We start from the raw sequence: 12,190 nt of genomic DNA, 5'->3' as shown, positions 1-12,190 counted from the left end.
TCTCCATCATCATCTCCATCCTGGTCTTCTGTGGGTTGGACGTCCTGTTAGGGTTGGATACGCCCAAACTGCACGTGCCCACTGAGATCAAGGTCTACTCCTCCCTCCAGCCCTCCCTGGCACTCTTCCCTCCAGCCCTCCCTGGCACTCCTCCCTCCAGCCCTCCTTGGCACTCCTCCCTCCAGCCCTCCCTGGCACTCTTTTTTTTCTCAAGATATTCCTTTTCTTCCCTTGAAACCCCTTGATGGATCTCATAGTATTTGACAGGCAGAAGCAATATGGCAGAGGTGAAGCCATTATGTAATTTACACCCATCAGGTTTTAGCCCATTTTAGCCCCCCCCCTCCACGCACACACACACACACACACACACACACACACACACACCCACTTAAGGAAAAGCAGTCCGCTCGCAAAATATCAGCAAATGTGGTCTAAACTAAACTGCTGATACATTGACTCTCACCCTCCTTTTATTCCTTCTCTCTCTTTTCTCTCTTCTTTGTTTATTTCATGCCCTTCTCCTGTCTGTGTTAATGTATTCTACCTCTTTTTTTTATCTGTCTGTCTGCTCTACCTGTCTCTGTCCGTCCGTCTGTCTGTCTGTCTCACCATATCTGTCTGTCCCATGTGTTTCCCTTTCTGTCTGTCTGTCGTTCTGTCGTTCTGTCTGTCTGTCTGTCTGTCTGTGTGGTCGGGCCCAGCTGAGGAAGCTGATCAGTGATTTCTCCATCTTTATGTCAATAATGACCTTTGTGGGTCTTGACATGTTGATGGGGTTAAAAACACCCAAACTAATCGTGCCAACAGAGTTTAAGGTATTTAACCCTAGCATTTAACCCTGTGATTCCACCTTTGTGTGTGTGTGTGTGTGTGTGTGTGTGTGTGTGTGTGTGTGTCTGCGTGTGTGTTTGTGTGTATGTGTGTGTGTTTGTGTGTGTGTTTGTGACTCTGCATGTGTGTGTTTGTCTGGTTTAAAGATACATGAGTGTGTCAAGCTGCACGGGTCTTCTGTGAGCATATGGTAAGCGTATTGGTGTGTGTGCCTGCATAAATGAATGTGTGTGTGCATTTGCTTCTTGCATACATGTGCTTTATGTTGCATGATGTGTATGTTGAGCGTGTACTGTGTGTGCGTGTGTGTGTGTGTGTTCATCATTGTGTGTATATTGTAGCCCACGCGTCCGGGCCGTGACTGGCTGGTGATGCCTTTCGGTAAGAACCCCTGGTGGGTGTATCTGGCCAGCGCCGTCCCTGCCCTGCTGGTCACCATCCTCATCTTCATGGACCAGCAGATCAGCGCCGTCATCGTCAACCGCAAGGAGAACAAACTCAAGGTCAGCAAACACGACCCGAACACAACTCCAATGTTAAGGCACCCGTAACCACAACCACTAACAGGGAAAAGGCACAGAACAATCGATTGATATTTTATTCCTCCATTTCTCTCTCCCCTCCTCCTCCCTCCTCATCTCCATCCCTCCACCTCTCTCCTTCTCTCTATCAGAAAGGTTGTGGGTATCACTTGGACCTGTTGGTGGTGGGTATTTTAATGGCGGTGTGTTCCTTCTTGGGCCTGCCCTGGTACGTAGCCGCCACTGTCATCTCCATCGCCCACATCGACTCACTGAAGATGGAGAGTGAATCCAGCGCCCCGGGGGAACAGCCCCAGTTCCTGGGAGTCCGGTGAGAGTGTGTCTGTGTGTGTGAGAGGGAGTGTGTTGGCGAGCACGAGAAAGAGAGCAAATTGTGTGTGTGTGTGTGTCTGTGTGTGTGTGTGTGTGTCTGTGTGTGTGTGTGTGTGTGTGTGTGTGTGTGTGTGTGTGTGTGTGTGTGTGTGTGTGTGTGTCTGTGTGTCTGTGTGTCTGTGTGTGTGTGTGTGTGTGTCATGCTGTTATTCAACTGCTTAATGATGTAATTCAATGCTCTCAATATGTAGGGAACAGAGGTTGACGGGTATTCTGGTGTTTGTTCTGACTGGACTGTCCATCTTCATGGCTCCTATTCTACAGGTGAGTTAGTGAGAGAATCCTCCTCCCTGTTACATTCAGTGTGCTGTGCTGTGGAGATTGATGCTAACGGTGCTATCTTGTGTTACCCCAGTACATCCCCATGCCTGTGCTCTATGGAGTGTTCCTCTACATGGGAGTGGCCTCGCTCAGTGGCATCCAGGTATGTTTGGCCATATGTGTGTGTTTGTGTGTGCGTGCGTGTGTGTGTGTGTGTGTGTGTGTGTGTGTGTGTGTGTGTGTGTGTGCGTGTGTGTGTGGAACATCATCCTTCCTCTGTCCTCTGCTGTAGTTCTGGGAGCGTATGAAGCTGTATCTGATGCCAGCCAAGCACCAGCCCGACTTCTCCTTCCTCCGTCACGTACCGCTGAGGCGCGTCCATCTCTTCACCCTGGTACAGATCCTCTGTCTGGCTGTCCTCTGGATCCTCAAATCTACTGTTGCCGCCATCATCTTCCCAGTCATGGTGAGAGCTGTGTGTGTGTGTGTGTGTGTGTGTGTGTGTGTGTGTGCGTGTGCGTGCGTGTGCGAGTGTGCATGTGTAACCCTGAATATGTGTAACCCCTGCATGTAGATCCTGGGCCTGATGGTTGTACGCAAGATGCTGGATCTGGTGTTCTCTCAGCACGACCTGGCCTGGCTGGACGACCTCCTGCCTGAAAAAGACAAGAAGAAGAAGGAGGACGAGAAGAAGAAGAAAGACAAGAAGAAAGACAAGAAGGGAGGAGAGACGGAGAGTGACGAGGAGGTGAGAGACATGCGGGTTAGCAGGGTGCGTGTCCGTACTGGCAGGCGGAGAGTGGGAGGGAGACGAGGTTCTCTTTCGTGTAGTGTGTGTTGAGTGTGTAGTGTGTGTTGAGTGTGTAGTGTGTGTTGAGTGTGTGGGAGTTAAAAGCAGGCATCCTCTGAGTCTGCAGCGTTCCATCTGTTGAGAGTGTTGTCCCTTGGGCTGGGATATGTGACTAATACATTTCTCCTTTCTGTCCCCACAGTGTTGCTGAAAAGGCACTTACTACTGTCTGTATGTCTGTCTGTCGGTCTGTCTGCACACCTGTCTCTGCTCTTGCATCTTTTGCTTGCATGGCTCAGACTTCTGTCCTCTCATTTATTATCTCTCTCTCTCTCTCTCACTCTCACTCTCTCTCTCTCACTCACTCACCCAAGTTGTGTAGATACATGAATGCAGTGTGTATGTGTGTGTGCATGCGTGAGTGCGATTTGTGTGCGAGTTGTGTGCGAGTATGACTGAATTTCCCTCCCCTGACGGTTCCTCTTGCATGACAGTTGGTTCCCCCCTCTCTTACTCAGCCTAAGAGTCCCCTCCCTCCTCCAGTGAAGATCCCTATGGAGACCTTAGCCCCACCCATGGACACAGCCCCTTCCTCTGTAATTCCTTCCACCCAACTCCCAGCTTCTGACTGTGAGTAAACCCTCCCTCTCTCCTCCACTTCTCCCTATGACACCCTGTGCAGATTGCAGTTGATGTTGTCATTAATGTGCGACAGATGGACGGTAGACTGTGTACCCTCTAGCCATAAGTCTGTTCTTGTTTACTGTGATGTCATTGATATGCAACAGATGAGAATGGACAGCTTTGTATAACTGTGGATGACTGAAGGTTTTATTCTCTTTTTGTTCTCTTTCTCTCCTTCTCTCTCACCCATTTCTTCACTCTTCTATAAAACCCCAAAAATGTGTGGCTGTGTGTGTGTGTGTGTGTGTGTGTGTGTGTGTGTTTGTGTGTCTCTGTACTTGTGTGTGTGTGTGGCTGTGTGTGTTTCTGCACATTTGCGTGCATTTTTGCATGTCTCTGTATCTGTGTGGATCGTATACTTGTTTCTATCTGTGTGTGTGTGTGTGTGTGTGTGTGTGTGTGTGTGTGTGTGTGTACAGGAGAAGAACCCCTATCCTAGTGTCTCTCTTAATGACAGTGAGCTGGACCGCAGGTACTGTGTGCTCAAACTGCACTTGCCCTACAGTGATCTGATGCAAACGCCTGACACACACACTGACTGGGGAGCACACTGTCAGCTAGACAAAACCAACTACTGACACACACACACACACACACACACACACACACACACACACACACACACACACACTCATACAGGCTATAGTACAGCCTCTCACACATGCCCTTCAATACCAGTTTATCATCATATATAGTTATATATAGATACTGCTGCTAGGGTCCAAAATCCAAATAGATACTATGTTTATTGGTTCCCTACAGAATTACATTGTTTAACTATTAGTATTATAGCACTGTTTTTATTCAACATGTGGTGTCTAGATAGTATCTCCATGCACTTGCATTCAGCATGTTATACTGTGCCAAAGCTAACAAGACTTTAACACACATTGAATTTCATAAAGATATAAATTATAGATATACTTTGAATTTTATGTTTATTGTTATTGTTTATTGATGTTTATTTATGTTGAATATTGTTTCCTATATTAGTAATTGCATTTCTTGTCATACCTTCTCTACTATTGTATACATGTAATGAGTAATACTGAGTTTGTATATACTCTTTCATGTCAGTAGAGGCCTATGCTTCTCTGCCCAGTCTGTCTGTCTGTTGTTTGTTATTTTGTGATTCTCCTGAGGAGCTGTGGGTTTTCGAGGAGTGGGTGGAGACTACTTACAGTATGTCTCACTCAATTCAATACAGTATTTCTATGGCTGAATGCCATTGAACACTACACGGTCTCTCAAGCCAGATAACTGTATTTTCTTGTTGTGGTGTTAACCTATCTCTGAGCCGATGTGTCTATTAAAATGTACTCCTAAGAAATACTGACCATCACTCAACTTTTGTCCATCAATCTGGCCATGGATAGAGGTTGTTGAACAATGATTTTTGGTTTCTTATTTAAGATACTTAACTGTGTGGCCTGCGGTAGTCCAGAGGTCTAGCACCGCGGTCTACAGTGCACACATATGCCCATGTCGGCATGGGTTCAAAAATCATGCCCTGTTGACATGTCCTCTGTCCCTTCTTCTACTTACTTTCCTGTCTGTTTTCACTAGCTGTCCAATAAAATGAAGAATATGAATGGGACTGCCCCATTCAGAAAAAATAACTAAATAAAAGAAGATACTAAACTGCTTCCTCCATAGTGTATTTGGTCTGGCTAACCTGCGATGTATGTTCTTCTAACACTCTTTAGTTTTAGTCTTTTTGTAGGGTTGATATTTACCAAGTATGTAAACACACACCTACCAAACCCCACAAAAGGTATGTTGCTCAACCAAATCCAACATCCTCCTCTCAAGCACTCTACTGCCCAAGTGTGTATTGTACCTGTGTGTATCTGCACGTGGGAGCATGTAAACAGTATCTGTACGTGAGTGTCTTTTCCCCTTTATGTTGCCATGTGTGATCCTGCTCATAGCAGCCAACACATTCTCCTGCATTACTTTTTCAGGAAATTGACACTTATGGTGCTTTTCCACTACCGTGCCGTACCGTGCCGGGCCGTGTGATCCCGGGTTGTTTTGCTTTCTCCACTGCCAACCGAGCTGTACCGGGCCATCGTACCGTAACGTTTTTAGTTCCAGTTCGAAAGGGGTACTTTCGGTACTTTCGTGCCAGGCTGTGTGTGATGTGTGATGCTGCAGACCGTTGATTGGTCAATGGTAATCGTCAACATCGTCATCCCATCTTCATAGACTAACCGCCATTTTTAAATACCACAACAGATTTCACTCTCGGAAAATGTCACTTACTGTTTCTGTAATAACTTATTTATAAAGATTTGGAAAATTATGATAACCATCTTATTATCTTAGCTTAATGTCATTTCAATGCATCATAGAACTTTTATTTACAACAAGCATAACAAAAACATCGCTATTATGGTGATGTGCTGTGCCTATGCTAGACCGTTCCTCAGTCCAACACACTTCATCATCCCCCTTCTAAAACTGTGAAGAGTGTGATTGTGAGAATGGAATGGATACAGTGCTGCAATGTATTGCTAAGCGTTTCGTCCTCCCACCCTCTTCATCTCTCTCATGCTCTTTACATTTCTGCTCAGTCCTCTTTCTTTCTCCACTTTGTTCTCCCTCACTCACTGTGTCTCCTTTCTGCTCCACTGTTAAATGTGTGTGTGTGTGTGTGTGTGTGTGTGTGTGTGTGTGTGTGTGTGTGTGTGTGTGTGTGTGTCTGTGTGTGTGTGTGTGTGTCTGTGTCTGTGTCTGTGTCTGTGTGAGTGAGAGGGAGATGTGTATGTAAACTGGGCTGTTCCACCACCGTTCCTCAGAATTACTCTGCACCTGAAGATCTCCTGCCCCCCCTCACCTGCCCACTCCCAGGTGAGCCTTCCCCCCGGAGACCTCTGACCTTCACCACAACCCTCACTGAGCCCACCTGTGCCCCAGGTTAACATCCTGATGGAGTCTGTCTGAGAGGAGTCTGACCTCTACCTATCGAATGCAACAAATTGGTAGTCAAACGTTCATTCCGTGCATTTAACCTTAAGTTATATATTTGTCGGATCCCCCCAGTAAACCTCAATTGTGGAAGAAAAACCAAAAGTATATTGATTATCTGATTGCAAATTGATATGTATAATAGGCTAAATCATTTATGGAAAAATAAGGTCTGCATTTTACTAATGATTATTTTATTTGTTAATGACTGATTCATTGTTAATTGCATTTATTGTTTTCCTAGAGAGTATTTTTTGTATAATTGCATTTATGATGTATCTTTGTTCAGTACAATTGCCTTCATTAATGTGTGTGCTTAAAGGATTTCTGAAGAGATGTTAATGTCACAGTTTGTTTACTTTTGGTTGTAAAAATGTGCAAATGCATGTTAGTTAATAAAATACCGTTCAAAATCTATTGAGTATATGAAGTTGTTTGTGTGCTCCTCTGTCCAACTTTAAGCTACCTGTTACTACAGTATCCCCATAATGAGCATTAAGTCAGTCGTTGACTGTGTTTGGTCACTTGAGGGTAAGTCACTTTCTGGATTTAAAAATATATATCATTAATTAATTATTAATAAGATCATTAAATCATTCATAAGATCAGTAAATGAAAGAAAATGGGGGTACTTTGGAATATACAGAGAATACGGAATTCTTTGATCAAACCATTTTCAGGATTTTAATGACGTCATCGTACTGTCACACACCCACTGATTTGACAAGACATCTTCCTTATTTCCGGTCTGCGGACCAAAACATCTCTCGTTCAGCTGAGCTCACAGACAGGTTGACACAGACCAGCCATGGGCGAAATGGACGGACTCACCGACAAATTCGACTCTTTCACCATGACGGAGTTAAACGAGTTGCTTGAAGATGATACAAAGCTCTACAGTATTGTTCAGGAAATGCACGAGGTAAGGTTCATTGTGCCGATTTGTTTCTTCCAACGTTAGCCACTAGCAACTTTAGCCTCTCTTGCCTTGATGGCTAGCTTTGACTTTTTTGGTGCAAGAGAGACACAAAACAGCGAGGATCCTTCGTTTTAAACAATTCTCGTATGTTTTCGATTGGCATTGTATGACGTAGCCTACATATTAACGTCTGTTAGCTTGTTATAGTTATACTGTCAGCTGCTGTGTGTGATTGATGTCGTAGTGTCAGTCTGCTTTCTTGCCTTGGTACTTCATTGTTTGATATTTATATTTCATACCAGCATACCTTTCCACAATATCTACTGTTAGTCTTAGATTTATTTAGCATTTTACTTGTTTTCACACTTTGGCTAATAGCAGAACTTAGACCGCAACGGTTCAAAGACAGCCTACTCTGAATGGATTTCGTTGTTTGTGTTTAGCCCATGTGTGATAATAAAGCAGATAGTGTCTAAATACGACGGGACGGACACCACAGTCATCAAACATGGCTTTCTATTGAGAAGTGCAGGTGGAAGATTACAATGCACGCCTCTTTAGTAAACATCTGGTTGTTTTGTACACACGGTAATGTCAGTCATTGTCAGGGTAATGCTGCTAACCTCTCTAAACAAGACACACCTCATATAGCCGATGGTCAGAGGAAGTGGACGTTGGACTGACATGCGCACTATGCATGCTCATAATCATAACCTGCTTCTCCTGACACAGGGAAGTTGTCCTGAAGTTGAGCTGTTTCATGGAGCAGCTGCATATGCGAGGAGAGATGCAAATGAGTCTGGTGTCTGTTGCTGCTGTGAGCTGTTTGGTCTACCCATATTATTCTGGATTTGTTATGCTTTCAATCACCCCTGTCTATGGTCTCTTGCTGCCCCATGATATTGCCTTTGCACTACTGCTGGTTGCACACCAGTGGTCAACGTGATCACTTTACCCATTGCACTACTGATGTTTACAATACTACCGTTGCACAAGCTACCTTAACTGAACATAGATCATAACTATATCCCTCTAAACTACTGTACATGCCATACTGTACCTATCACTGTCATTGTCATGTTTTTATATCATGTTCTTATATCACTATTTGCACTTCTGGTTAGATGCTAAACTGCATTTCAACTAAAGTTGAATCCAATCTAATCTAAAAATATTGATCGAATGAGTGTGTGGCAGGCCACAGCCCAGTGGTCGCTCACTAGAGAGGTCAGCAGGGTATCAGAGAATGTGTTTGACTCTGTTTGCCCAGCACACAATGATTGATGGATAAGAGGCCAGTGTGTCCACTTCACAGCACTCCTCTTTGCTGTGCCAGAGTGGAGATAGAATCCTTACCTCACGCACAGCATACCTTTGGCTAGCTTTCACAAGGGACAGGGGTAATTTAGTGTTCACTAAACCCAAGCCTCTGTCTGTTGTGATTTCTCTCTCTCTCTCTCTCCCCCCCCCCTCTCTCTCTGTGAGTTAGATGCAGGAGGTGCAGCAGATCAAGGAGCTGACTCTCGCCAGTAACCGAAGTCTGGCTGAACAGAACCTGCTACTGCAGCCTACCCTTGACCTCCAGAAGAACCAGCTGACCAAACGCTACCGCCACCTACAGGACCTCTATGATGACTACCAGCTACGCAAGTCTACTCTTGGTAAGAGCCCCTCATGTCTCTTGTAGTTGCTGCACCTTATGTGGCGATTTACCTGGCTAATTAACGCCAAGTCCTGGACACTTTCAATTAAGAGTGCATTTTAGTCTACGCCTAATCTATAGCAGGCCCTATAAGTATCCCAACTAAATCCACACTAGATAAGGAGCTTAGCAACATCACACTTGAAGGCCACCCTTACCAGCCTCCCATGTCCAGGTGACAGAGCCAGGAATCTGGTCCAGCAAGTGTCTCTCTGTCTCTCTGTCTCTGTGTTATGATGGCGATATTATAACATTATGAAGAATAGCAACCAGGCAGGCTGGACAAGTTTCGCCGGTTCGGTCAGCTGTAGAATCTGTAGAATCAGCCAGCCGACACCCAGCGCTCTTGTACTTAGGGCCGCCTTTGTTTGTCTCCCACACAGCCAAAAAAGATAAACATTTAATAAAAAATACTACTTTTTTGTGTCTTTCTTTATTTCTTCCTTCTTTTAGCATTATGACTGCCAATGACCCCTGGTCTGAGCATAGATTACTTTTTCCTGCTACGACTGGGGGATAGATGATTCACTTACTTGAAATACAAATACTCAAATGTATTTGTTGTAAGTCGCTTCAGATAAAGGCGTCTGCTAAATGCCCCAAATTGTAATGTAGCCAAGAGTCACACGTAACAACAACCTGGTCATTTCTGGTTAGCACTTAGGCCTTCTAAATCAAATACTAATTGTGATGATCAGTGTGTGAGGTTGTTTTTTTTAACAGTTCCTCTCTTCCTCAGACGACAGCTCAGGGAACAGTTCTCTGGACACACTGCTGGCTCTGCTACAAGCTGAGGGAGCCAAAATAGAGGAGGAAACTGAGGTGACACACACACACACACACACACAAACTTCCCATAAGACTGGTCCTCTATGTGGTCACACCAAGCCTGGCATATCCTACCTTGTTTGCTGTTTGAGTCTGTTTATGGTGTAAGTCTAACTCTGCTCTACTGTTTCTGTAGAACATGGCAGACTCGTTCCTGGACGGGGACCTCACTCTAGACGGCTTTATGGACGACTACCAGAGGAAGCGCCTTCTAGCCCACCTGCGCCGAGTAAAAATTGACAAACTTCGAGAGTATGTCCTAAGGGGTCTAACTCAACCACCATCAGCCTCAGTTCCCCCTGCCCAGCCAAGCCGACCACAGGACTTCCCCACCTCTCCCTCTCATTACACTAATGGATCCCCCTCTCCACTCCCCGAGCGAGACCCCTCTCAGCCCATTGCCCTGCCCTACCCAGTCTGCCCCTACCCCCCTTCGGCCTACAACAGCAATCTCATGCCCCAGCCGTACATGCCCCAGCCCTACAGCCCTACACCCTACAGCCCTACACCCCCTCAGCAACCCTCCCCACAGCTGTCCCCCCAGACTGGCTTCATCATGCAATGAAGGAGAATTAGCCATGGAAATGTGATGGATTGACCCATGACCCTAAGACTTGGAAACACACATGGGGCACTGACCCAACCAGATGTTTTGGTCAGCCATCAAAGTGCTTCAGACGGTGAAACCCACCTGTCTCCTCTCCTGTTATTCTGAGAAGTGCCCTGCTTTATGCCGACTTACTTTAGGGTTTGTTATTTCTTTCCCATGTTGTTTTTGGGAGTTATTTTCTGATTTCTCTTTTGAAAACACACAGGAAAACCTAATGCTGTCTCATCTAAACATGCTGTTTTATCAACTGTGATAACCTGCAGCTGTGTGGGTGAGAGAAAGGGGTGGAAATGCAGTTTTATGGGTGTTGTATATTTTTGTAAATAGTTTTTTAACGATTGAATCCAACTAAATGTAGTCTACAAAAAAAGTGAATAGGTCGGCACACAAGCCGTGGAATTTGGGTATGTATTCCATGGAATAATACCACTTAAAAATGTATAATTTGGTGGCAGATTAATCCTATTCCTACACTAAAAGGCATCATCAATGGTGATTTAGTCCAGGACTAGCTTAATCTGTGTCCGGGAAACCTACCCATGTAGTGGAGCCCTCGATGTGGATCTGTAGACTGGGGCTGTGTTCCATCCTGCTGCGTTCACAGATCTGATAGAAGGTGGTAGCTGGATAGGCATACGCAACATAGTTCCCACTGTGCCGCTTACACAAATCCTGTCCTATCAGATCTGTGAAGGGAAGACTGGAGGGAACGACTTCCTGGAATGGAACAAAGCCTGGCTTGATTGTCCCGAATGTCCCTTTTCTGCCTCCCCTCTCTGTTTCTATATTGTCTAAATAATTAGAAAATGTATTGGGTTAGTGCTGGCCTATTCATTATCGGGAGGGTGGCGATGGTATCATTCTAGCAGGTTGAGACGATGGTAGTACAGGGGTCAGTTGCATGAAGATAGTGTCAGACTTTGACTTAAGTCTGAGGTTCAGCCAGACTAAATAGATTACTGATTTTATGCAGCTGGCTTCAGGTGTTCAAGATTCTTATGCAAACATAAGACTTGTCTTAAGACGTACAACCAAAGATGTTGTCTTTCCTACCCATTTGGCTCTTTTATTATTTATAGTGGTTGATTTATATGTTAGGTAGTAGCTCCATGTAACTTAAGACAGGATACTTGTATATAATGACATACTGTAGTGTAGATTATTATTGTGGAAAAGAAACTATTTTATGTTATATGCCTCTCATGTTCATATCCTACACAACTGTCTTTCTTGTGAAGTGAGTCCATGTTGTATCATAATGCTTTTCAATTAACCAGTAGGTAATTTCCTTGTGCAGTCAGGAGTTACAAAATATGAAACGTCCATACATACACTAACATAATACACATCACACAGTATACACATTTTACCAAAACTAACCACAGGTTTGTTAAGACAAATGGACCCTTCAACTCACTGTGCATTTTCAGTAGTTAGTTTTTCTCGATTGCTACGGCACATTTCTCAAAACCGTATTCAACTTTTCAAAACAGAGATGTTCCCTGTTAGGACTTGCCAAAACACATTTGTCTTTTGCAAAGTGCACTATAACTCTCAACTTAGTTTACATGTCACAAAGGCAAATCAGTGGATCAAAACAGTATCCGTTTTCATCTAATGAAAAGTTAATGAATCTGTCATTAATTTCATGACTCACTAAAAAGTAAGTATAACCATC

The 12,190-nt window shown here is 44.5% G+C and overlaps 2 protein-coding genes across 2 annotated transcripts in view; both read left to right on the top strand.

Moving 5' to 3' along the window:
- Positions 1-3,437, top strand: part of slc4a5b (solute carrier family 4 member 5b) — a gene marked incomplete at its 3' end in the record, with an annotated part of 12,929 nt that extends 9,492 nt beyond the window's left edge. Inside the window, exons 16-23 of the mRNA XM_080529522.1 lie at positions 1-92; positions 1,176-1,337; positions 1,508-1,686; positions 1,940-2,012; positions 2,104-2,172; positions 2,302-2,475; positions 2,584-2,757; positions 3,318-3,437. The exon at positions 1-92 is cut by the window's left edge and continues 22 nt beyond it. Coding sequence (XP_080385648.1) covers positions 1-92; positions 1,176-1,337; positions 1,508-1,686; positions 1,940-2,012; positions 2,104-2,172; positions 2,302-2,475; positions 2,584-2,757; positions 3,318-3,437 — 1,043 coding nt within the window. The remainder of the gene's footprint in view (positions 93-1,175; positions 1,338-1,507; positions 1,687-1,939; positions 2,013-2,103; positions 2,173-2,301; positions 2,476-2,583; positions 2,758-3,317) is intronic.
- A 3,824-nt stretch (positions 3,438-7,261) lies between these two features.
- vps37bb (VPS37B subunit of ESCRT-I b) lies at positions 7,262-10,467 on the top strand (the record flags this gene model as incomplete). Its single annotated transcript, XM_080529521.1, has 4 exons — positions 7,262-7,375; positions 8,862-9,033; positions 9,814-9,896; positions 10,039-10,467. 4 exons carry the CDS (start codon positions 7,262-7,264, stop codon positions 10,465-10,467), a joined length of 798 nt encoding a protein of 265 aa, XP_080385647.1.
- Between the last annotated feature and the right edge of the window lie 1,723 nt (positions 10,468-12,190).

The sequence above is a fragment of the Nansenia antarctica genome (genome assembly GCF_963989245.1).
Source record: "Nansenia antarctica genome assembly, chromosome: 4".
NCBI classification, from domain to species: domain Eukaryota; kingdom Metazoa; phylum Chordata; class Actinopteri; order Argentiniformes; family Microstomatidae; genus Nansenia; species Nansenia antarctica.
Note: the sequence above shows the minus strand (reverse complement) of the source record. Positions and strands in the feature narration are given on the sequence as shown.